This window comes from Sphaeramia orbicularis, chromosome 1 (assembly GCF_902148855.1).
Source record: "Sphaeramia orbicularis chromosome 1, fSphaOr1.1, whole genome shotgun sequence".
NCBI lineage: Eukaryota > Metazoa > Chordata > Actinopteri > Kurtiformes > Apogonidae > Sphaeramia > Sphaeramia orbicularis.
The window spans coordinates 23970614-23997360 of record NC_043957.1 but is presented as its reverse complement, the minus strand read 5'-3'; the positions used below and the strand labels follow the sequence as shown (position 1 = coordinate 23997360).

Below are 26747 nucleotides of genomic sequence, written 5' to 3'. Positions count from 1 at the left end.
TGTTCATTACTAGTAGCTTAGATGAACACCAGTAAAATTCAACTGGTCATAATGTCTTTAGTATGAAGGAAATGCATCTCTTCATTCTGTCAGTTTATTCATTAGTCATTTATATCATTTAATGATAATCTGAGTTGTAATATTGTCATTTATCTGAACATGACTATATATTTTTGTATTAATCTGATCCAAGGTAAAACAGTTATTCATAACTCTGTTTATTCAGCTGAAATAAAATTCAAAAAACATATTTTATTCTGTTTTCAGGTCTAACTTCTATGATGACGTCAAGTTCTTTGGGAATCTGTTCTGTGCAGCAGCAGAGAGAGACCAGCAGACAGGAGAGAAGAACCTCCAGATCTTTTCATCATTGTGCACCTATCCCACATTTCCTTTTAATGAAGATGATGTAGACTTGTATCCATGTCAGAGTGATTTCCTCCTGGATCTGTACTGCCATGTGAAGGACTATGACAGTACAACAGGCATGAGTGTCCTTCCAGCGTTACAGTCAGTTCTCCAGTCAGTTCCTACAGTCTGGATCATAGACCTGTCAAAGAGAAAAGCCTCCATCCTCCTGGAAGTGCTGAAACTCCAGTCAGAGAAAAAACAGGTGGAGGTGACAGGATGGTCACATGAAGAGAGTGAAGTGAGGAGTTTCCTACAGTGTCTGCCTTATATCTCACAGCTCAGGTAAATAACACTATCACTGCATACACTGAATTTAACTTTTAAGACTCCTTTATGAGTCTGTATGAGTGTGTATAATGCAGATGATGTGAAATATTTCTGACTTTTTCATGCTGTTCTATTTGGTTTGAACTATTTTTTATTTTTATTCTCTATATTATACTTTCAGTTATCTGAAAAAACAATGTTTACTGCTATGAAGTAGAGAAGGGATGATTTGTTAAGACTTTTTAGGTGTTCATTACTAGTAGCTTAGATGAACACCAGTAAAATTCAACTGGTCATAATGTCTTTAGTATGAAGGAAATGCATCTCTTCATTCTGTCAGTTTATTCATTAGTCATTTATATCATTTAAGTTAATGATAATCTGAGTTGTAATATTGTCATTTATCTGAACATGACTATATTTTTGTATTAATCTGATCCAAGGTAAAACAGTTATTCATAACTCTGTTTATTCAGCTGAAATAAAATTCAAAAAACATATTTTATTCTGTTTTCAGGTCTAACTTCTATAATGACATCAAGTTCTGTGGGAATTTGTTCTGTGCAGCAGCAGAGAGAGACCAGCAGACAGGAGAGAAGAACCTCCAGATCTTATCATCATTGTGCACCTATCCAACATTTCCTTTTGATGAAGATGATGAAGACTTGTATCCATATCAGTGTGATTTCCTCTTGGATCTGTGCTGCCATGTGAAGGACTATGACAGTACAACAGGCATGAGTGTCCTTCCAGCGTTACAGTCAGTTCTCCAGTCAGTTCCTACAGTCTGGACCATAGACCTGTCAAAGAGAAAAGCCTCCATCCTCCTGGAAGTGTTAAAACTCCAGTCAGAGAAAAAACAGGTGGAGGTGACAGGATGGTCACATGAAGAGAGTGAAGTGAGGAGTTTCCTACCGTGTCTGCCTTATATCTCACAGCTCAGGTAAATAACTTCTATCTCTACTTAAGACTTTATATTTACCTTCAGTTAACACAAAGTAGAAAGTAAATATCATCTAGTAGTTTAGTTTTTTAAATTCATTCATACATTTCACCTTATTGTGAAGATGACCTGAAGTAATTCCACCTCTTATTGTATTTATTATGTGGTGTTTTAGCTGTTATCCAGCCTTCTTCCAGGAAGTGTGTTCGTCCATCTCCATAAGATCCAGAGAGGAGACCCAGCAGCTGGCCTCTCTGCTGAAACTCCAGGGCTTCAGCCTGTTGTTGGAAGGAGAATTAAACCAGAAAACCTGCTGCACTGTGGGTCGAGTTCTCAGGTTTTGTGGACATAAAGTGGACCTCATCCTCACACCCACAAAGATTTCTACCAGAGGAGCCTCTGTTCTCTTTAAACACACCTCACAGCTCCACAGTCTGAGGTAGTCAGTGATAAAACTACTGTCTTTGGTCAGGATGCTGCCAGAATGCCCAGATGAACTCATTGGATTATGATGAATGTCATTCTGTAGATCAGAAGTTCTTCTCTTTGACTTGCAGGCTGTCTGATTCTCTGGCCTCACTGCTGTTTCGATGGATGAAAAGAAAGAGAGTGGTCTGTACTTTTGCTGTTCCAGAGCTTCATCTTGTGTCAAAGACAAACAAACGATCAGAGCCAGCGTTGCTGAAGGTTGTCAGTCGTGTGTCATGTTTGCTCAGATACTGGACGGTCAGATGTTTGGACCTGACTGAGTTCTGTGTCCCTGCTCTGTCTCTCATTACACTTCTGCTTCATGATGCTTCTCTGAAAATCAAGTCAGTTTCATTCTCATCCTTTTGAAACATGTATTCGTACAGTTCTAGAAGTACTAAAGTAGTACTAGTATTTGTCTTTTGTTAAATAAATTAATGTCTTTTAATTTTTCTTTAATCTGTAGACTGAATAAAGATAACTACCAGCAGCTGGTTACTCTGCTCTATGAAATCCAGGACAAGGATCTGAGCTGCTCCTTTGTGAGTAAGTGTGGTGGAGACCTGAGCGCCTGCTGTCTGAACTGGGAGCTTCTTCATTATCTCCTGCAGCAGTCACGTCACACCTTCACCATGAACGTGAGGAAGAACACTTTCTTACAGGAGAACATCACACATCTGCTCCCATTTCTGGACAGCATTCAATTTCTGAGGTTTTATCCTTTTCATTATTTTGGTGTGTATGGTTGTGTCTTGAATCAGGGTGTTGTATTTATTACACTGTCTGCTTACAGACCCAGTCCCAGCTTTGTGTTGGCTGCCATCAGAGAGATTGATAAAGCTCAAGTCCGTCACATTATACCAGGTTTCCTGAAGTCATTAGATCACATGCTCACCCTGACCTGCAGGAAGCTGGACTCAGCAGACTTTGCTGCTTTGCTCTTCACTCTTAAACACAGTGACAAAGTGAAAGTCAACCTGCTGTGGACTTCCATACCAACAGAAGGAACAGAGTCCCTCCTCTTCACACTGGACAGGGTTTCTCAGCTCAGGTAGGACATTAATGCTCTGCCTGCATAAGTGATCTCCAAAGCCCAGCATGCAATGCCTTTGTCCCTGCGGCACCTTGAATCATCAGTTCACTGGATTTAGTGTGGGCTCGGAAGACACAAATTTTCATATCTGTCATGTGTCCTCTGCCTCTTCTGCTTTTTCACAGTTGTTTTTTTTTTTTTAAATTCTCTTAAGTTTGTCGTATGAAGGTTTGTTTCTAACCAGTTAAACCAGCAGACTGTCTATAGAGCGTATGAACTGACATCCCCTCAATTGGAAAACACAGAACAGGCTGCACCAAAGCTGCCTTTAATGTGGAAACTGTGACATAAACCATCATTTAACTGCTAAAATTAAGGCAGATGGACTCATTGTTTGTCAATCCTCAGTCCATAGACACTGTCATGTGATGAAGAATCAGGTTATAATAATAATAATAATGGATTAGATTTATAGAGCGCTTTTCTATGAACGCATACTCAAAACGTGTACAGAGGATCCATTAGTCATTCGCTCTCACATTCACAGTCTGGTGGTGGTAAACTACATTTGTATCCACAGCTGCCCTGGGGCAGACTGATGGAAACGTGGCTGCCAATCCACGGCTACGGCCCCTCCGACCATTCATACACATTCATACACCAGTGTGAGTAGCAGCACTGGAGGCAAGGAGGGCCATGATCGCCCCACAGTTATGGCCGCCCCCACAGGTTTAATGACATTTACATGCACTTGAATTCAACATGGATTAAATTGTGCAAAGTAAATCCATACATAGTTGATGGGGGTGGGACCTTTCTGTGTGGAGTTTGCATGTTCTCCCTGTGTCTGCGTGGGTTCTCTCCGGGTATTTCGGCTTCCTCCCACCATCCAAAGACATGCACTGATAGGTTAGTCAGTTCATTTAAATCGCCCATAGGTGTGAATGTGAGAGTGATTGGTTGTTTGTCTCTATATCTCAGCCCTGTGATGAACAGATTACATGTCCAGGGTGTACCCAGCATTCGCGCACAAGTATCTGAGATAGGCTCCAGCAACCCTAGTGAGGATTAAGTGGGTTCAGATAATAAATGAATGAAATACATACATACTATGATAATTGTAGGTATGATTTTAGCCAAAATTCAAACATACCTGACACACCATGGCAATTGTAAATTCAGTGGTGAAAAGTCAGCACATTTCTTTCTTTATTTTGTAGTTTTTGGTGTTTCTGCAGAATTCAAAGCAAACATGAACACTGTTACTCAGTAAGTTAGCCATAGTGGGTGTAACCTCAGTGACTTCCACTATGACAATACATGCACATCCTCTATTTGTCATGTCATCGTTGTTCTGAGAAGGATAAAGCCAGAAATTTGTATTTATTTTTTATTTATTTTTTGGTTTATTTAATAGGGACCATGCATATTTATGAACATTGCTGTATAACAATACACCTATGTAAATATGCCAGAATTGGTAAAAATAACTACTTTTCATTTGCAGTTCCTAGGCAGATGGCAGAAACAAGACATAAAACAGCCAACATTAATACATTACTCGTTCGCTATAAATTAAAAATTTAAAAATACACATAATGATGACATAGGCATCATCAAAACAAACAAACAAACAGACAAATAAATAAAAAACAAACAGACATAGGAAGATCACAGGGGCATTAGCCTATACATTCACCTCTATACTTACATACAACTTAACAGGGAGAATGTATGGGTGATGAAATGTATGTCAATTAATAACACAAGTCTGACACTCTGACATTTTTTTTTTATTTGTGATTTGTGTTTTGCTGCCAGTGTTGACAGGTATCTGCTGCTGAGGCTGGTCCACTGCTGTGCTGCCTCTAATGTCCACCAGAGGGCAGCATCAGGCCTGCTCCAGTCTCTACAGCACCGCTTGGATCTGTCCTCGTCCTCTTGTGTGGCTCTGTCAGACCGGGATGAGAGAGAAGTCCTGAGTCTGACCGCCGATGACTGCAGGGCCATCTCCATCATCCTAAGACACATCAGTGAGGACACACAGCTTGACCTGCGAGACTGTGAGGTAGAGGACAGTGGACTGGACCTGCTGCTTCCTGTCCCTGACAGAGTCCACCTCAGGTAAAGTGAGACAGACCAGAGGAGAAGCTGCTTCACACCCAGTCACAGTCCTGTTTACGCCTGGTTTTCTCTGTGCTCTGTTTGTTCTGTTTAGAGCTAGTAAAGCTGTCGTCCTCAGCCTCCTGTCTCTGGTTCCAGTGAACAGTGAGAGGGACACAGTGAGACGGACAGAGTCCCTGTGGAAAGCCCTGCGTGGAGAGCTAGACCTGAGCCACACCATGCTGGACCAGAGGACCTGTGGAGCTTTGGCCCTGATGCTGGACTTGTCTGAAGGGCTGACTGAGCTGGACCTCAGTCACTGTCAGCTCACTGACCAGCTGCTGCTCATGCTCAGCGCACATCTGCACAAAGTCCAGGTCCTGGAGTGAGTGTCATAGACTCCACAAACATGTGTGATGCATCAGAAAAATTGGTTTGAAATTTCCTGTTTTTCTGCATGAATTAGTTCTAAAATGTGACCTGCATCTAAGTCGCCAGTATAGACAAACAGAATGTGGTCAACTTAATACGACAAAAACACCTTAAATAGTTCATGTCTTTATTGAGCACTGCTACTGAACACTCACAGTCCTACTGGAAAAAGTAAGTGAACCTTCAATCTAATGACTCCAAAAAGAGAGAATTTGATTTAGGAATTTGCTAACGTGAATTCTAATCAATGAACAGAGCCAGTTTGACTCACAAAACACACTCAAACCTCTTGAGTTTCTGTTCACAAGAAGCATCTGCTCATGTGAACCACACCTCACAAAAAAAGAAATGTTCAAGGACCTTCAATGAAGAATTGTTTATTTGCATGTGACTGGAAGGGTTAGAATGTAATCTCAAAGACTTCAAGGATCCACCAGTCCACAGTTAGACGTATTGTCTACAAATGGATACAATTTAATACTGTGGCGACTCTGTAGAAGTGCACACCCAGCCAAGCTGACTCCAAGGGCACAATGCAGAATGTTCAGTGAAGTAAAAAGGAATCATAGAGTAACAGCTAAAGGCTTGAAGGAGTCAGTGGAACAGGTTAACATCTCCATTCATGAATTTACTACACATCAAAGACTGAACAGGCACATGTTCAGTGTATGACACCACAGAGGAAGATGCAGCTTTCCAAAAAAACATCACTGCCTGTCTGAAGTTTGCCCAAGAGCACCTTGACACTCCACAACACTCCTGGAAAATGTTTTGTGGACTGATGAAAGTAAGGCTGAATTGTTTCAGTGCTAGATATGAAGGTATGATGTAAAAAGGGAACTGCATACTAACATGAGAACATCATCCCCACGGTGAAATATGGTGGAGGGAGAATCACGAGGGCCTGGACCACATGTCATCATGGAGAACAAAATGGATTTTCAAGTTTATCAGCATATCCTACAGCATAATGTCAGGGTGGCTGTCTACCAGCTGAAGCTCAGTAGAAGATGGGTGATCCAGCAGAACAATGAGCATAAACCTTTAAGGAAGGCGACTATGGAATGGCTTCAGAAAAAGAAAAATCACCTTTTGGAACAGCCCAGTCAGAGCCCAGACCTAAATCCAATAGAGCCGTTTGAAATCTGAAAAATATGGCTGAACTGATGCAGTTCTAAGAGGAAGAATGCTTTTAAAAATACTTATCTGAGGTTATCGCCGCCAAAGGAGGTTAAACTAGTTATTAAATTCGAGGGTTCACTTTTGTTCAGCAGCACTTTGAGTGTTTAGCTGCGATCAGTAAAGACATGAAATATTAGAATTGTTTGTGTGGTACTAGGTTAAGCACATTCCTTTTATCCACACTGGTGACTTGAATACAGATCACATTTAATGGCCAATTCATGCAGAAAATGTCAAAGGGTTCACATAATTTTTCTTACCACTGTATTTTCTTCTAAGACCGAAGCTTCTAATAATTTATATTTAACCATAAAACCATAGAATAATGTAGAATTCTGAGGTATGTATTTGAATTCAAGTCCTGTTGTTCAGAGCAGATCTTTAACTGTGAACACAGATTGGTTCTTTTACAGAGGTGAAGGGCTGAGGGGGGGCTGACAATGAGCCATAGTGTCCTAAACATTCATGTTCCTGTGTGTCTGTTCTAGTCTGAGTCACAATCAGATCACTGATGCTTCCACTGACGTGTTTCTCCAGCTCTGCTCCGTCAACACTTCTACTCAAACTGTGCGGTGAGCATGTCTTCATCTCTGCAGCATTCCAGTGATTTTCACTGTTAATCTGTTTGAGTCACATGTATTATAATGACTCATCCTCTCTGCTTTGTATTTTATAGACTCTTCAGTAACAACATTGTGGACAGAACTCCATTTAATGAAGACAAGCGGTTTGAAATGTGGTGAAGCAGCAGTGATGGGTTGATCCCAGACAATTTATTTATAATGAGCACATGACCATCATTGTTTTTTACATGATTAAAAAAAATCATCTGGACATGATTCATCTGTGCAGATATCTCCTTTACGATGCTCATATTAGTAATATGAGTAATATAATCCTACTATTTAATGTGTGTTCTGTGTCCGTCCGCCCGGTGTCCCATCGATGTCCACTCGACTGATGTTGCAGCACAGGAGGGCGTTTGTACGGGTTTTCCTCAGCCTTCACAGGCCCGATTGCCGCCAAACTCACCAAATGAATAGAAACATTACCTGACTATCTACTATGCACAATTTTATGTCTGTATTCAAATGTTGTGAGGTATTCTGGCCGATTTTAGCCTCTCATGCTATCGTACAATGGCACCACAGATACAATGCTGCTAGTTAGTAATAATAATATTCACCTGTCTCATTGTTCTTGTGAAGAAACAGTTAAATATATTTCTTCTAGAATCGACAGAGGTACATGGGAATATTTTAAGAAAACAGTCAATGATGTCAGGGATCTCATCCTCATAAATGTCAGTGTGAATTGTAACAGACATTTTGTTATCCCCAAAACTTCATAATACTCAACAGTTGCAAGGAGCTGAAAGTTGGGGGAAGTGTGGCAGGGTCTGAACATCATGATGGGCAGGGCCCCCAAACATGCAGTGGGCGTCGACCCAGATCCTGCCTCATTTTCAGAGCAGCTAAACAGTTTCTTTACCCGGTTCAACGGCCACAACACACCAACCATGTGGACCCATCTACCTCCTAGTGCCCCCTTTTACACCCTTCCTTTTGATGAACACCATGTGAACCCACCATAATCTCAATCCCCCAAAAGTCTACTGTGAAGGACCTGGAGGACTACAGGCCACTGGCCCTAACATCTGCCCTATATGAGTGCATGGAGTGGTCTATGTCCACCTGCCAAACATACTGTCACACAAAGGGAATCCATTTCAGTTAGCCTACAGGGCAAAATGTGATGTAGAGGACAGAAGTCACACATGTTTAGACAGTCACCAAACAGCTGGACTCACACAACCACACACTAGGATTTTCCACATGGACTTCTCTTGGGCTTAGGACACAGTACACATAGATACCTTGTTCCACCACCTCACTAACTTTCAGGTCCACCCCACACTGATTTTATGGAAAAGGAGCTTTTCACAAGACACATGACAGCAGGTATGTTTAAGTGGTTTTGAATCCACAGGGTTATGTTTTAGTGCCCATTATCTTCTCTGTTTACACCAACATCATCTCCTTTAGTACATATGCAGATGACACAGTACTGGTGACTCACCTCACTGACACCCATGCCCTGTCCCAGTACCAGCAGGCAGTCAACAGCCTACTCCAAACATTTGGTGATAACTTCCTGGAGTTGAATATCTCTAAAACTATAGAGCTATGTTGTGGGGGCAGAGATAAAACTCAGTCACCACAGTTCCAGACACTCAGTATCCAGGGGCAGCTGCTGGAGCAGGTTCAGTCTGTCAAACATCAGGCTACAGACTGACACCTCCCTGTTCTCCATACAACACACCAACTCTGCACAAACAGGCACAACGCCTTCACCTACTGAAGGAAGTCAGGACTGTCCAAATGTAGTATTTTCACTTTAACTTTACAAATATCTCATGGAATCCATTTTCACCTTCAACATTTCATCCTGGTACAACCCTCTCACCACCACCAATAAATACATGTCAGACAGGACAGGACACTTCCCTCAGATTTACCACTTACACAGAATGTGTGCTTGGCTTTTCACAGTGCAAGTGGAAATGCGCCCTCAGGTGGACAACCTCATGAAGTACACTAATAAAAGCAGTTCCATTGACAACTAGAAGCACTCGGAGAGCGCAGACCTCCGCCAAGGCTGATCAGTGGCCCCCCCCGTGGGCCCCCCCACCCCCGATCACCACCAAAATGTAATAATTTCTTCCTTATCCCATTTCCAACAAACCCTGAAAATTTCATCCAAATCTGTCCATAACTTTTTGAGTTATGTTGCACACTAACGGACAGACAAACAAACAAACAGACAGACAGACAAACAAACAAACAAACCCTGGCAAAAACATAACCTCCTTGGCGGAGGTAATAACAGCCAAAGTATTTGAAGTCTTCCACAAAGAGATAGAAATATAGACGTACATTTTCAGAGACGACACTGGATGTGTGCAGTTTTTATTAACAACAAAATTACCCAAACTATTTGATTAATCAATGAAATAACTAATAATACAAATACTAAGTGACACTCTTCCTGAATGTCAGAAGAAAAAAAATTAAGAGTTCTGAGAAAAAAGCCAGAATTCTGACTTTAATCTCAGAATTCTGACTTTTTTCTCAGAGTAATAATTTTTAAAATGGGACCTTTTTTTTCCCCAGTGGCCCTAATCCTCTTTCGTACGTTTGATTTTTGTCCAAATGAGGGCACAATTCTAGAAAAATAGAAATAATAAGCTTGAACCACCTATTCCAGTGGGATCCTAAAAAAATAGTTTTTTTAACAGAAACCCTCGATTAAAGATTTACATATTTATATCACTTCCGTGCTTTAAAAAAAAACCAAATATGTAATATGTGTCGCAGATACTCAACAAAATACCCCCTAAATATTAACCATCACCTTTCATATCACAACACAATATTTTCACTTGAAATATTAGATATTACACAGCATTTTAAATAAATAACTTCATCATCTGGGAAACAGGTGTCCTCTCAGAATAGAACTGGGTTTATGACTTTACATTATTTGTAACAAGTAATATAGAATGCCTAAATGCTGCAAAAAATAAAACCCCTAAAAAACTGAGACATTTTAAAGCACTTTAGTGGACACGGTGGAAAAAAAAAAATACAAAAGAAAAATGTAGGGCTCAGCCAAACTGTCTACAGCTTATTATTCATGTTACAATTGGAGTTTTTTCCCCAGCTGTTCTATCTGCATTTCCACACTCCTTTTAGGAAAGACTATTTAAACTTTGACATGAAGTTTTGTAAGTGATCCAACTTGTACTGTATTACTGATTATTTATTTATTTAGTATCAGCTTAATATTATTGTTTGGATTGACTTCATCAGGCTCTGAACAGACATAAACATAAAACCACATTGTCCTTACAATATTAAAGCATGACATTTTTGTCCCCCATTTTCACCAAGGTTATAGTAAATCTTTTCTGTATTTAGATTCTCATTACTGTCCTCTTCACTCACATTGCCCTGCACCATGAATGTAAACACGCCTTGAACTACCACATGTATTTACAAATGTGCACATCAAACACATGCCCCATTATTACAAAATCCAGACCAAAGAGATAATTTCAGTAGAGTTGTACTGGATGTTACCTACAGGTGAGGATGGAATTCCTGTGGAGGCGGGACACGTTGATTAAGCTAATGATTGACGGGCTCTCTGTACCAATCGCCGCGCTGTTTCTGTCATTCTGTCCATACGTCATGACGTCAGAGAGGCGGGACGCCGTCTGTGCAGGTAGTAGCATGTTAGTGTGTGACAGTCAGCTGCATGCAGCGTAGAGGCGGTAAGATGAGACCGCAGCGATTGTCAGCGGGTATTTAAGTCGACATTTGCGCTGTAATCGTGGGTATTTCGGGTGTGGGCTGTAGCTGGTCCCGGTCTGAGGTAATCTGTGTTGTCCTCGGGTGTGTTTCTGAGTATCTCGGTACTCGGACAGGTGGGTAGAGGCACCGCCTGCGGCTGATTGTGCTCGAAAAGTTTGTCCGAATAAGTGTTGTTTACAGCTTTTATGCATTAAACTCCAGTGGCATGGCACGAATCTGCTTCAGAAATGTGTGTGTGTTTGTGTGTGTGTATCTGCCAGAGAAACACCAAAGCCAATTTACTTTAGAACATAATGAAATCCGTAAAAATGTACCTAAAGGTGGATTTATAATTGAATTTAACCACCAAATAAGTCTTATACTGTCAAGTTGCATTAAGTAATATTACTTTTATAAACAGCTGTACAAGCCAAATAATAAACAGCTATATAAAATGCTTAATTCATGCTCAAAACAACACCAAAATGCAGCTGACACCACACCATGTAAAAAAGGGCTGCATTTTCAGGTGAAAATAATGGCAGGTCAGATCCCAGCCCATGGTCACACACACACACACCACCTCTGTGTGTGATTGGTGTGAGTGTCTGTGGGCAGGCCTTTTGTTCAGCTCAGAGTCTGGGCTGCAGGTCTGGGATCTTCCTCTGAGCTGAGGAAGAGGAGGAGGTGGACTGTTCCCTGACAGCTGCTCACTGCTGGTTTATTTTGGCATCATTTTATCCCTTTATTCAGCACATGGACTCATTGTGAAATCTTCAACCATAACCTGCTGCTGCTTCTGTCTTTTAATTTTTGTTAGTTCCTAGTTTGTAGAAGCAGAATTTGGTAAAATGTCACTGACTGTTGCTGGTAAGTTTTTATCCTGAGTACAAATGGTTTGTGTGGATTGTCTGTTTTATTTCTCTGGTCTTCAGCCAGGACAAGAAAGTCTTGTCATTGTTTTAGGATGAAGTATTAATGAATGTAAAAGGTGTTGTCTTTAACTTATATTATTGGATGCAAACCTAAAAATTACTATACATTTCAGTTGGATGTTTTTTTTGCCTCTTATTGATAGGCATTATTTCCAGTTTTATTGAGTAAAAATTAGTTTCTATGGTGATGCCAGTAATTGTTTAAATTTATCCATCACCTTTCATGGAACTCACAGACACTTTACATAGTAGAACAACAGAGACGGGTTATAAAAAAAGAGTTACTTCACTACTGCAACATATCAAAGTTGACCTTGACAATATCACATTGACTTCTCTGTGCTTTTGCTGTGGGAAAAACTTTAAAGGTGTTATTTTAGAGTCATGCATTTTAGAACAATTTGGACTTGGAAAATGTGCCTGCTGGTATTGAAAATGCTTATTGGTTGCAGCCAAAGGGCTTAAAAACCAGTAATACCGTTTTTCCGTACATGCAAGTACTGAAACCCAAGATGTTGAAGTCAAACAGAGATGAACACTTTGATTTGACAGGTGTGTCAAGGTCAACTTCGATATGTTGCAGTAGTTTTCATTCCTGATTATGAGTATTGTAACATTACAACAGCTTATGTTAATTTGTCATTTAAAAGACTAAATGCCAATTAATCACTTTGTTAAAGTGAGAAAAACTGTTATTGTTTCCCTTAGGTTTAGGCGATGGTCATCAATCAAAATCCAGAAATTCAAAGACTGTCATCGACCCGACAAAGAAATGACCAAAAAGTTATTAAAGTGATAATGAAAAAGTGTAATTTATCCATTCTTGCAGCTCTATTTTACTCTGGTGGGCCCATTCTGCTCCTAGTGTGCAGTGTGTGATGCATGCACGATTTAGTGATAGGTTAAATGCAGAAGACCAATTTCGGTGTGTGGTGCATGTATACATCTGTGAAGTCTACTGATAAATAAAGATTCTTAATTCAAAATGTTGAAGGTGAAGAGGAACAATGTAAGAAAATGTTGGAAAGTGCAAGCTTTGCTCTACAGCATTATTTAGTGCCCAGTAAATGCATTGACTGTCATAACCCCAGATGAATACAATTCTGTATGTTTTGGGAATTAACTATATTTGACTTTATCATAAACTGTGAAAATAATAAATGCATCACTGCATGACACCATAGGTGATTTAGTTTGCAGGATTTACCTCTGGAGAATCTCATTTTGCCACAAAGTCAGAAATTTCATTTGAGAAACATGATATCAACCACTGTCAGGGTCAAGGTCTGGCCAGTCTGATGGTTTGTAAAATGTCCAGTGGGTTCTAATGACCTGGTCTATCTCTGCTGAGTGTCACAATATTAGGTTTTATGTTTCTGTGTCATTTCTCAAAAGCATTACTGAGTCATGGCAGACAGTGCTTCATTTTATGCTGCTTTTGATGTTGGTTTGTGCTAAATGCAAATGCATTGTTTTAACTCCACTCTGATTTTATGTAGGGTCACAATTTATTATCAGAATATATGCATAAGATGGTGTGTTCCTTATATGAAGACAGTTTTCCTAAAGCTAGATGAAACATTTTGTAGTTTGCTGCCCTCCATACAGTATTGCTATGTATCATAAATAATATAACCTCTGAAATCAAAATCAGGGGTGCATTTGGGATCAAATGTAAAATATTTAGCCATGAACATAACTTGCAGCAGTATTTTGTGCTGTCTTTGTGGGATGAAATAGCAAATAAAAATGGATCTCGCTCAGTTTTGGATCTGTATGTGTTTTTGTGTTTGCAGATCTGACCAGAGGAGCCATGACAGAGTTCCAGGAGAAGCTCCGTCAGCAGCATGAGGAGTCCATGCACCGCGAGCTGGAGGCGCTGCTCACCACCGCCAACAAGGCCGAAGCTGAGGTGGGGAACGGGATGCATAATAGTAGCCTCAGCTTATGTGTAGAGAGGTTAACGGTTATTGCTGAATGTCATATGGTGCATGTTTGCATACAAAGGGCCTTTCAGGTTATCATTAAACATTCACACAGACGCAGCTCAGGGGGAGTTGTCCTAATGGTCAGAGAAAAGTTGAACAACCTCGGGGTCGTGCACACATTCATGTACTGTCACCAGGACGTTTAATATGTTGCAGACATGAATACATAGTCCAGCAGCATCAAAACTGGAAAAACATAGCAGCTGGCAGGACATCTTCATACATAAGGAAACTAATGTAAATATTTGGATGTAACATTCACCAGCTTGCCTTCGTTTTACACCTAGGTTTATTTATTTAATTATTTACCAGAAATAGACAGAACAGGGCTCTAATCAGCCATTTGCAATGATTTTCAGAGGGAAAATAGCTTAAAAAAAGGAAGGAAATATCCCTTTTGCTGAGATTTTTCACATTTAGTTTTATGTTCATTTCCTGATTTATTCATGCATTTACTCAGACATATGCTTTATTTATTTATTTATTTATTGATTGATTGATTGATTGATTTATGCTTGGATGTTCATTTCAATAGTTTCTACTTTCTGTTGAAGTCAAAGATTGTTAATTTCTTACAGTGGACATTATTTTATTTGGTATAGGAACGACATCGGCTTTTTTTATTACTCTCCACTGTCAGTTGTGTTTTTATTATTTACACAAAATTGGAATAAACATGTTGTTAAATTTCTCTGTGTTCAGGAGTATTTTAGTTGCTGTAAGATTAAATTAAATGGTTTCAGTGTTTTTCACAGCTGACTTTTCCATTTCAGATCACCAGAAAAGACTTCGATGGCTTCAAGAAGCTCTTCCACAGATTCCTCCAGGTCAAAGGTCCTGCGATCGACTGGGCAAAGATCAACCGGCCGCCTGAGGATTTGGTAAGCGCCGCATGGTGATGGTCACACCGTTTACCAAAGTGCAGGGTTTCATGTTGCAATGCTCAGGACCTAATCCAAGGTCAGTGTTGAAACTGAGTCTGGACATCAGTGGAGCAAAGTCTTAACTGACTGCACTGTCATGAATCTACAGCAGCGTCGTAACATAATCATTTTCCGCTTACGCGTGGTGCTACGCTCATGTATTGATGTTTTTTGTTTTGCTGTTCAGATTTTATTAAATGTCCGACTTACATGTGCAAGACAGGACATTACATGCAGCACATTGTTTTATGGAGGTAGAAATATGAGTCAAAAATCTGAGTCAGGACCAGCCACGTTATTATTCCAATAGTAATACCAGCAATTCTATTCATCTTTCTGTCCAACTGATTTCTTAAAGACTATTCACCTGATTCAGCAAAGTGTGATCAGATTTAAAGTTAAGACTTGGATGGAATAATAGTGTTTGTTTTGGTTTGACTGAAACACCCAAAAAGGACAGTGATTTAGTTTAATCCAGTTTACAATTATCTTTAATTTAAAATTCTAAATTAATCCCTGGGTTGGCAGGGTATCAGTGAGCAGGAGGGGCAAGGTGTTGTGCGGTGGGGCCAGGGGTATAAGTAAGCTCCGCCTACTTTTTTCACTTGTTTCTACTGATTTTGTTAACAATTTGATTATATTGAATTTCTTTTTTTTTTCCACTTAAGTTTTTATTGAAATTTTCTACACATATATGTGACAAAACAACAAAAAACGAACAAACCAACATTGCTTGGGTACGTTACACATATTTCAATACATTTTCATTATCCAGTCTTTCCACCATTCTGAGCTCTGTAAACAGTCCATTTGTTCTACTTTTTGTCCACTTGAGCTTCCTGTAGTTGCAGTCTGTGAGTCACCCTTTCCATTGTATATATTCCATCGATAACTGCGATCCACTGGTCCTGTGTTGGTGGTTCTGTCCTTCCCCAGTTCCTTGTTATAGCTTTTTTGCAAACCACTAAAAGTATCTTAACCAAGTATATGTCATTTCCCACTACATTTCCATCAGATAAGTAACACAAGTACAGTCCATCACAGCACATTGGAATCTCATACCACATTATTTCTTGTAGTACTCTACGCACCATTTTCCAAAACCCAATTATTTTATCACATTTCCAAAAAACGTGTGTGTGATCTACATCCAATTCTCCGATTATATTGAATTTTAAGTTAATAAATGAGACTTATTTATTGATGGCTTTAAACTCTATTATTTTATATCATTTATTCATGTTTCTCTTGGTGTGAAAAAATTATAGCCTGTTGAATAGAAGTTGATAAAATAAAAACACACAACGCTGCATTAGTACAACATATCTGCTGCTGCTTTGGTGTTGTTTTAGTTATTTACAGTCACACATTGGGAGATTCAAACTATACTAAGCATTATAAACTATACTAAGGCTTATTTAGTTGAGTTTTATGTTTATGAGTTTATGTTCAATTACACATCTATGGTGAAATGTGCCACTGTAGGGCTTATAATGCCTTTGACAGCTGTGGACATTATGCTACCAAAGGCCCATCAGTCCCATTCGTTTTTTTGAATGTAATGTATGAGGAACTGAGCAAAGCCAAGATGGTACAGTAAACGGCATCATTACACTACAGCAGTGGTGTAGTGGTCCCTGGGGAAGTGGGTATATTCTCAATTTTTTTTTTTTTTTTTTAGTAGTCCAGAAAAAACGCCCTGTTTTAGGAACAGTGACATGTAAGACTACTATGTTTAGTTTACCCAAAAATCTGTCAGTAGTATTTGCTCACTATTGTAAAATTATCATGACTTGATCAGGAGCTGTTTGTAGGTATTACTAGTCACACAAGCAGCTGCATGAATGTAAATGTGTTCAACATGAGGCAAACATAGGATAACGTTAGCCTTTCATAATGTTAGCCTACTCACATAGTTGAACTATTGGCGATAAAATCTCTTCTCCTCTAGATGTGCAGTCATATGACCAGTAGTTAAAAACAGTGACTCATTCTGAAACCCCCTTAAAACTTACCTCAGAATTATGTATTCCATGAAAGTAGGTTGTCTCGCTATGTGTCACTCACTTGAAATATGTTTATTCTGCCTTTCTCCTTTGCATTTCCAATAATCACACATCTTTCAATGAGACATGCAGGGACCTGTCAATCAAGTAGGGTGGCACTGGCACCTGAGATGTCCAATCAGGTTCCAGAGATGGACAGGGTTAGTTAGCAATATTTTCCTCAGCATGACCCGCCCTACTCTCCCTCTGATTGGCTTATCAGTTCTCATGCTTAAAGTTAACCAATCTAATCAGTGAAGGCACTGAGTATTAGCTAATTAGAGGCAGAGTAGGGCGGGTCATGACTTCACTGGCCTAGGAGGAAAAAATGAGCAATTTGATGCACATCAAGATTTAGAAGTGGGTATACGCAATGCTGACTGAAAAATAAGTAGGTATGCATCCTTTACTGCCGTATACCCTGGACTACACCACTGCACTACAGAGCAGTTATATCACACAGTGGGATAAGCAGTGCACTTTAAATCCATTTTGTTTAATGATAATGTAATTATAAATCAGTTCACTTTTCACTGATGTCTGAAAGTCAGTGCCAGACTGTTAGAGCAGACTGCTTTTAACCCATCTGTAGAACATACAGACACCACACACTAGGAGCCCTGGGCTTGCCATATCAAGTCCCCAGGGAGCGAATGGAGGGTTAAGTTGATTTATTTATTTATTTTGCCATTTCTGGAAATCGACCGGCAACCCTTTGGTCACAAGCCAACTCCCCAGCCTTCTCGGCCATGGCTGCCCCCTTTATACTAAGAGTTTTCCAAATAATAGATTTACAAAAGTGCTATATAATGCTGTTTTTACAGCATCACAATATATTGTAATCTTAGCCATTGTATTATGTCACCAGACTGTCAGGCCTAGTTGCATAATGACTGTGTGGAGCTCCAGATTCTTCATACTTCATGACGGTGATGTCGACTTTGGCTCATTATCGTCAGCAGGTTGGATAGACAGGATCAGGACGGGGTTATGGTCTTATGATCAGTTATGTTGTGATGTGAAATGTCACAGTCTGCCTGACAAATCCCCCCCCCCGCGTGCTTCTGCCCCGAACCAGACTTTGAAATGCTGCAGCGGTCAGACTATTCTTAGACCTAACCTTCACCGTGCCCAAGTATTTATAGTGTGTGTCTGAGGGGACGTTTTGGACGTTCCTCGCCTTCACAGCGCTGTTTGAGGGTTCAGGCAGTGTGTGTGTAAAATGTCACCGTGCTGATAAATAGCTCAGTCTTCAACCGGAGAGTTCTCTGTGCTCAGATCATGTTACAGTGGCTTAATGTTCGTCTTCATTCTGTAGTAGTGAAGTAATTTAAAGGACCAATGCCACGTTTTAGAAAACCTGTTAGATCTGTTAAGAGTCACCAGCAACGGAAACAGCTACCTTCCACCCTCCTCTCATCTTAAAAAGAAGCACATTGTTTAACACTTTTTTTTCTCCATATTTTATTGTGTGATTTGGATGTCCCTATAGTGTTGCACAATTTTTTTTGCCACTAGACGGCAGCAAAAAGACATTTTAGGGATCAAACTGAGTACAACTGAATTAACAACTGTACTGAACTGAAAAATTATAAACAAGAAAATAGTCAATTATTTCTTCCCTAATATTTGTGAAATGCATGCTCGTTTTTTTTAACTCCCTGTATTCAGAGCTGATGATGGTTGGACACCTGATCCGCCACCACCGGATATCCTTTGTGTGAACGTGATAACTAGGACAGATTTGGTTGGATTTTTCATCCTTTGATAACCAACATAGGGGACCCCTAGTGGAAGAACCATATCGATTTCAGCTTCTCTATGAGCAATATTTGTGAAATATGTGCTTGTTCTTGTTTCTCTTTACTCTTTTATTTATTCCCTGTATGCAAAAGTGTTACCTGTCAAACTTCTGTCTTAGTAGTTTTTCTACGTTCAACTGGACTAGTTTTGCTCCAGTTGAACCTAGAAAACTACCTATTAGAACAATTTCCTGGGCAAATGAGACCTGTCAAACAAACTGCAGATCCTTTTTTTTCCTGACCTGAGTCATTTTGTCTCTCTCAGATTCAGCCCTATGAGAAGATCAAGGCTAAAGGTCTTCCTGAAAACATCGCCACCAGCCTCAATAAGCTCGCTGTGGTCAAACTGAATGGTGGTCTGGGAACCAGTATGGGCTGCAAAGGCCCCAAGAGTCTGATCAGCGTCCGCAATGAGAACACCTTCCTGGACCTGACCGTCCAGCAGATAGAGGTGAAAACACAGATCAACAAATAAAACACACAATGGTTGAATCAAAGTCTGTATAAACCCATGTACAAAACAAAAACTGTAAAAGTGAAGGCAGTTTGTTAGCTCACTGTCACCGGACGAAAGGCCACGAACTATTGTGAAAGCGTCTGCGTCGTCTTCATTAGCAATTTCTTCAAACATCTTCTCTGATGAAACAACTCGTCAGATTCATTTCAGCTTCTGTATGTAGCTTCTTTGGGACAATGTCTACAAAGTTTGTTCACAGTTTTGAGAAATCTTGATTTTTAATTTTTTTTTTTTACAAATTGTTGAAATATTAAAAATTTGCCCTTACTTATAATGGTTCATATTTTGATGGTTTATAGCATGGAAATGGTTAGAGATATCAATATAGTTACCATTATGCACTGATAGGAAGTCCTATATGGACTTTGCTTTAATTAGTTGAGTTCTCCTCCAGTGAAAGTACCACCCACTTCTGTTGGGGGATTGATCTCCTGCATCAACACCACAGGACTCTAACATAGAACAGAACCTGTCAACCTCACAAACTGAACTTGTTATCCTATGGTCCTATTGTTTTTTTACATTGTTGGGTGGCAAATTAGTTGAACTAGATGCATTTTATTCACTATGGCTTAAATATGTTCCTCATAATTTTTTGTTGTTTCTCAGCATCTGAACAAAACGTTTAATGCTGATGTGCCGCTCGTCCTCATGAACTCCTTCAACACAGACGAAGACACAAAGAAGATCCTGCAGAAATACAAACACCACCGTGTCAACATCCACACCTTCAACCAGAGCAGGTAACACACAAATAAAACATGTGAACGGACGGTATGTTTAAAAGATTTGGTCTCTTTTTATTTTGTATGTGGAGCTTTTAATAGATAAATAGCAAACATTCAAATTTCTCTAAAAAGTGCTGAATTGGATGCGGCAGTCTTTTGTTTGTTTTTTTTTTTGTTGTTGTTGCCTTTTGTTCACCTCAGTGTCTGCATTTCCTCCTTGCAGGTACCCAAGGATCAATAAGGAATCATTGCTGCCGATAGCAAAGAACATGGGGATGAGCGGAGAGAATGGCGAGGCCTGGTACCCTCCGGGTCACGGAGACATCTACGCCAGCTTCCAAAACTCAGGCCTGCTGGACAAGCTGATCGCAGAAGGGAAGGAGTACATCTTTGTGTCTAATATCGACAATCTGGGCGCCACCGTCGACCTGTTCATCCTCCACCACCTGATGAGTCAGCCGGCTGACAAACGCTGCGAGTTCATCATGGAGGTCACCGACAAGACCAGGGCCGACGTCAAGGTAACAAACAGGAACTTAATACATACAGGATGTTCGTATTTATCTGTGGATTTTGGCTTTTAAAGGATTCATCTGGTGTTTTTGTTGTCAACAAGTGGACCGAACAACATCCACCATGAATTCTGAATCCTAGCTAAACCACATAATCTGTAGACGTTCATCAGATTAATTCACCATTATTATAAGGAAATAAAAACTTCACATGAAATCAAAATTCCAATTACAGTTGTGGAAAAAATTTTTCACACACCCTTACGATTTTACACAATCTCAAATATTATCATGAAATATTTGCAGGAAAATCTTTTTGTTTCTAAAGGTGTGGCTGCATCGGACAGACACAAACAATGGAAATGATTTTTTGGTTTATCATTAAACAAGAAAAATTATCCAAACTAAATTTTTGACAGTTTCAACATGTCATGTCCTGGATGTGTTTCATTATTTTGCTGATACATCCAATTTTAACCGTGATGGAACTGAGCATGTGCAGAAGGGAACATGAGGGTTTGGAGAATGTAACAATACTCTGCATAGTTCAGTGACCTAAGAGTGATTCTTAAGGCAGTATATCATAAATTCATGATGGGGTGAAGATAAACTTTTTTCCACTACTCTATAATAGTGTTGTGTGGATAATGAAATGTAATCACTCGTATTCTCTAAATTAGAATTGTGACTCTTGTGAGAACAATTATTATGAATGTGATATCGTGAGAAAATTGAGACAATAAAATCACATCTGCTAAAATATTCCAATCCAACTTTCTTTATAAAGCACTTTAAAACAACCACAGTGGACCAAAGTGCTGTACAGAAGACTAAAAACACAAAAAAATTAATAACAGCATATAAAAAATTTAAATCAAATAAAAATAGATAAATAAAACAAGTTAAAATATAAAAACAGAACCAAAATGTCAACATTGCACGAGTGTTAAAAGGCCAAGGAAAAAAGGAGGGTTTTAAGAAGAGATTTAAAAACAGACAAGGAGGAGGCCTGTCTGATACAGAGGCAGGTTGTTCCACCGTCTGGGACCAGCAGCAGCAAAGGCCCCATCTCCTCGGAGCTTGCACGTTGTTCGGGGCACCATCAAAAGCAGCCGATCAGCTGATCTGACAGAGCGACTGGGTGTGTATGTGTGAAGGAGCTCAGAGAGGTAGGGCAGTGCAAGACCATGGAGGGATTTAAAAACAAATAAAAGTATTTAAAATGGATGCTAAAATGGACAGGCTGCCAATGGAGCAACACTAACATCTGAGAAATGTGCTCATATTTACGAGTGCCAAATGTAAAATGTTATCCAGTAAAATCTGATTTAACAAAACTGCTACAAAGCCACCATTTTTCTCGTCTCTGCTCGGAAACCAGCAGGTCTAGCGTCCCTTTGCAGAGTGAATGAGAAACAGAAATACTTCAAATGTCAGTTAGCGTGGAACTTCAGTCCTGGTTTTTTGTCGCCGCCTTCGTCTTCATCTCCTCTGTACTCCTTGTGTCCGGTCTGCAGGGTGGTACTCTGATCCAGTACGAGGACCACCTGAGGCTGCTGGAGATCGCTCAGGTTCCGAAGGCCCATGTTGACGAGTTCAAGTCTGTCACCAAGTTCAAGATCTTCAACACCAACAACTTGTGGATCTCCCTGCCCGCCATCAAGAGGCTGCACGAGAAGAACTCCATGGACTTGGAGATCATCGTCAACCCCAAGGTAACGCATGCACATGTACAGGAGATTAGATTAAATTACGTTAGAACTTTACTGATCCCTTGGGCAGAGCCCTCTGGGAAATTAAGGTTCTAGTAACAGCACAGCTCTGTTCAGATATAACTATAATAACTATTAAAACAGTGAAAACTAGCAATTACACATAAGAAATACTAGTAGTAACAAATAATAAAAGTAGTAATAACGAATGATTATATCATGAGTAGCAAAAAATAATTCTAATAATAATAATAATAATAATGAAAGTGACAGACAGACAGACAGACAGACAGACAGACAGACAGACAGACAGACAGACAGACAGATAGATAGATAGATAGATAGATAGATAGATAGATAGATAGATAGATAGATAGATAGATAGATTGATTTTTATTAATCCCCAAGGGGAAATTCAAAATACGGACAGAAAGTTGTAATATCAATAGTAATGACTATAGTAATAATAATGATTACTAAAAACCAAGTTGATGATAATAATTCATAAGCAATAAAAAAACTAAAGTAACAACAGCAAACAAACATTGCACACTGTATAAACAGTAAACACTGCACAACAGAAACTGCTCAGTGTCCCATAGTGAGCTCATATCGCTACAGTTTTTGTTTTATACCCGTTTATATAAAACTCAAAACACATTTTAATTCTAAGGCGTCTTTTCATGAAAGTTAAAATACAGCTTAATAAAGTTTAAAACTGTGGTCAAAAATAAAACTGACTCAATGAAACAACTGTCTCAAAGAAATGCAAGTCTGAAATAAGGTTACAGTGGTAAAATAAAATGGTGATTGTCATTCTGTGTACATGATGTGCTGATCTAAATGATTTTAAAAAATCCCCAGACAGAAAATGCTACATGTGTGAACAAATGTCCTCTCTTTCTTCGTCATAATTTCCTTTTTCTTCTGTTTTTCCCCTCAACTTGTTTTTTTAAAACTGAAGGTTTGCAGGGTTTTTTTGTTTATTGTAGCTATGCTGAAAGAATCTTTTACCCATACTGTTGTAAAACAGACTTGCTTTAACCCTTTAAACGCCAAAGTCGCAGTATTGCAACAAGCAACATAACTGAATGACACAGCTTTTTGAAATCTTTATCAAAATTGAATATTTAAAAACAAAAAAACTCCAGTGCCTAAAGGGTTCAGTTTCAATTAAAGTATTCATTTAACAAAAAACACATTTTCTACCTGTTTTCCTTACAGTTTGCCATGACACCATAAAAATGTATTATATCTGAGACAGTTATTTTGTTTCATCTGCAGACGTTGGACGGCGGTCTGAACGTCATCCAGCTGGAGACAGCCGTGGGCGCCGCCATCAAGAGCTTTGACAATGCAATGGGGGTGAACGTTCCCCGCAGCCGCTTCCTGCCCGTGAAGACGACGTCGGACCTGCTGCTGGTCATGTCCAACCTGTACAGCCTGGACGCCGGCTCGCTCACCATGAGCCAGAAGAGAGAGTTCCGCACAACGCCGCACGTTAAGCTGGGCAGCTCCTTCACCAAGGTCAGCGACCGATGGACCCCCCATGTGTTTGGACGATTAAGAGTTATGGTTGATCTGTGCCTGTCATTTTATAAGACACACATACAGACATACATGCTTGATCCCATGGAGGGAAATTGGAAGTATAAAAAAAAACTGTAAAAAATTGGGATAAACAAACAGTAATGCGGAAAGTGAAATTATATTTTCAGTAGGATGAAGGTGCATAAAAAACATTAAAGCGCAGAGTGGAAATAGGTTCATGACCACTGTGGCATTGTGTCCTTGGACCTGAAAATTTAGAACAGAAAAATGTTGAATTTTTTATTTTTTTTTTAGCTGATTTAAGAGAGCTTTAGCATCTGAAGACAAGAAAAACAAATGTTATTTAGTAGCCAAATTGTGCATGAATAAGATTAATCAGATTAATAAGGTAAATCTTAAATAAGCCACCTGATTGGTTAGATGTTGTCACACAAGGTTCATGTATTTTTTTGTGCTTTCACTCTACTTATGGGAGTAAACTAAAACATACATAAAACATCCAACTTCTTTCATTTTCCATTTGTTTTTATTCTTTTGCTGGTTTGCTGACAGTAACCTTGTGTATTTTGCAGGAATTGATCCAAAAGCCCAAACTATCCAATGACCAAAAGAGGTGGTCATTGTATTGAAAAGAACATTAAACTGGGAAGCGACTGCAATCTAAAATATGTTAAAGTTGATGATGAACATGCAGAAATGAAGAGGGAGTGATTGTTTTCCAGAACTTTTACACCTTTTCTGTTTGTGTTGCAGGTTCAGGAGTATCTGACCAGGTTTGAGAACATACCAGACATGCTGGAACTCGACCACCTCACTGTGTCCGGAGACGTCACCTTTGGAAAGAGCGTGTCTCTGAAGGTAAGCGCTGTTTCCACACTCTGATGTGAACCTGCTACATGAACATGTGATATACCCTAGTGGGAAAAAACGGTCAAACTGGCCATAGTTCTTTTATGTGTCACTGGGCAAGAATTCTATGATTGTGTTTCATTGTTAAATGGTGTCAGGTTCTTCCATATTTATATCTAGTGTTTCGATTTGGACAAACAGGAGAGAAGGATGCATCTTCCAAATCAAACCAAACCTGTTTTTTAACCTTTGGATCTGGCAGTTTTAACCCTATAAAACCATTTGTATCATATTTGCTTCGCCAGGTTCTGAGACCTCTATCTTATCAACAAGATCAATACTTTCCTTAATAACCTGCTGTATATGACCCAATATGTGTTTTCTGCCCCCCTGCTGGATTATTACCCCACTGCAGCCAATGGACAAGCGTTTTTATTTGGTTTTATTTTGTTTTTCCCCTCTTCAATATGGCTGACATCGTTAAATCATCCAACACACATTTTGATGGAAAGTCTTTGGTAATTTTCAAAAAGTTACACTAAGAAGAGCATTTGTATTTTTCAAGTTAGCAAAAAAATTAAATTATGTTGTCATTCAAGGAAAATAAAAACACTGTGAAAAGTTTCATGTAAAAAAAACTACCTGAAATGTTCTATATTTTCAAAATGTCACTGGTAACATTTATGTTTGTATCTAAAGTTAACGTAGCTGTGAGCAAAAAGTTGCCAAAAACACCCATATATCGAATGTGATACAAAAAAATATCATAAACAAAATGATACGGCAACATTTTTTTGTTTGGATCATGTTAAAAGAGCTAATACACATTTCAGTTCCAAAAAATTTGAATTTTATGGCTAGTTTTTAATGGGTCAGATTTTACAGGGTTAATGCCGCACAGCAGTTTCTGTTCCCAGTATTCTGACTGGCCTGAGCAGTGGTGTAAACATCTGATAATCCATTTGTCAATATAGAAAAACAGTATGTGGGTTAGGGTTAGCATATTGATATAGGGAAATATTGATAAATACATTGATTTAACGCTCTCTTTAAGATTCCTTTGACTGATTTTAAAGAGACTGTTTAAGCTCTGGAATCAACACTGTTGGTCTATAAATGTTTCGACAGATTGTATGTTTTTTTTCTGTTTGCAAATGCTGTTATTATTGTAAAACTGTGATGATGTGACTGTATTGCTGCCGTCTTGGCTAGGTTTCCCTTGAAAAAGAGATCCCCCATCTCAGTGGGACAAACCTGGTTAAATAAAGGTTAAATAAAAAAACAAACAATAATAACCATGTAAACACTTAACGTGAAAGGACATGATGAGTGTCAAACACAACAGGGCAGTAGAAAAAGACACTATATAAATATAACTTTTTTTGTGCCCCAGTGGATAAAATGCTCAAATGTTTTGGTTCTAAATTATTTACAGGGGATTATGATTAGACAACATCCAGTGTTTAAAAAAAAAAAACCCAAACAAACCCAGACCTGTGCATGTAGACCTACTGTCTGCAATGAGTCCAACCTCCTGAATGTCTCCCATAACCACCCTTTAATGTGTTCTTTCTGAAGGGAACCGTCATCATCATAGCCAATCACGGCGACCGGATCGATATTCCTGCCGGAGCGATGCTGGAGAACAAAATAGTTTCAGGAAACCTTCGGATCCTCGACCACTGAGGCATTCTGGGAAGAAACAAAGAACCCCAAACCAAAGCCATTTGCACTGTGGAAGAGGCTTGTCTTTTCCCTCTCCGCTGATGAACGGCAGGGCTGTTACAGACACAGAATGTTTGATTGGGTCACATTCACATGTACCTTAAGTTTTAAAGGGTCAGAGGTCATTGTCCATCTTCTTCCTGCTGTACCACACTGTCACTCATTTCATGATGCAAATGAACGTTTTCAGGAGGAAACTCAGTTACTGCAAATAAACTGCAGTCGTCTTTGCTGATGTCAATAAAAGAAGTGCAGTATGGGTAAAA

General features: G+C 39.4%; 2 protein-coding genes and 1 long non-coding RNA gene across 7 annotated transcripts in view; 2 read left to right on the top strand and 1 right to left on the bottom strand.

Annotated features, from left to right (window-relative positions):
• The window catches only part of LOC115415582 (uncharacterized), a 25382-nt gene extending 17666 nt beyond the window's left edge, over nucleotides 1-7716 (top strand). For 2 of the 3 annotated variants that reach the window (XM_030129313.1, XM_030129236.1), the window contains 10 exons: nucleotides 268-693; nucleotides 1196-1621; nucleotides 1797-2060; nucleotides 2179-2433; nucleotides 2556-2801; nucleotides 2883-3140; nucleotides 4944-5246; nucleotides 5341-5610; nucleotides 7328-7411; nucleotides 7516-7716. In XM_030129313.1, coding sequence (XP_029985173.1) covers nucleotides 268-693; nucleotides 1196-1621; nucleotides 1797-2060; nucleotides 2179-2433; nucleotides 2556-2801; nucleotides 2883-3140; nucleotides 4944-5246; nucleotides 5341-5610; nucleotides 7328-7411; nucleotides 7516-7582 — 2599 coding nt within the window. In that variant the 3' untranslated portion in view covers nucleotides 7583-7716. The remainder of the gene's footprint in view (nucleotides 1-267; nucleotides 694-1195; nucleotides 1622-1796; nucleotides 2061-2178; nucleotides 2434-2555; nucleotides 2802-2882; nucleotides 3141-4943; nucleotides 5247-5340; nucleotides 5611-7327; nucleotides 7412-7515) is intronic. The other variant, XM_030129366.1, reaches the window with a different exon arrangement.
• On the bottom strand, nucleotides 6418-25462 carry LOC115417323 (uncharacterized). The gene is made up of 3 exons (XR_003935126.1): nucleotides 25399-25462; nucleotides 10226-10235; nucleotides 6418-6435 (listed from the first exon to the last, which is right to left on the bottom strand). It is a non-coding gene; the product is annotated as an uncharacterized LOC115417323 (long non-coding RNA).
• On the top strand, nucleotides 11120-26747 carry LOC115417016 (UTP--glucose-1-phosphate uridylyltransferase). 3 transcript variants are annotated; one of them, XM_030130946.1, is made up of 11 exons: nucleotides 11899-11913; nucleotides 12015-12064; nucleotides 13926-14041; nucleotides 14891-14998; nucleotides 19153-19338; nucleotides 20014-20147; nucleotides 20356-20653; nucleotides 22162-22359; nucleotides 23641-23883; nucleotides 24661-24765; nucleotides 26335-26747. In XM_030130946.1, exons 2-11 carry the CDS (start codon nucleotides 12046-12048, stop codon nucleotides 26440-26442), a joined length of 1515 nt encoding a protein of 504 aa, XP_029986806.1. In that variant the 5' UTR covers nucleotides 11899-11913; nucleotides 12015-12045; the 3' UTR covers nucleotides 26443-26747. The 3 variants fall into 3 exon arrangements, with proteins under 3 accessions (XP_029986813.1, XP_029986802.1, XP_029986806.1); XM_030130953.1 differs by lacking the exons at nucleotides 11899-11913; nucleotides 12015-12064 and adding an exon at nucleotides 11120-11328; XM_030130942.1 differs by having other exon boundaries at nucleotides 11855-12064.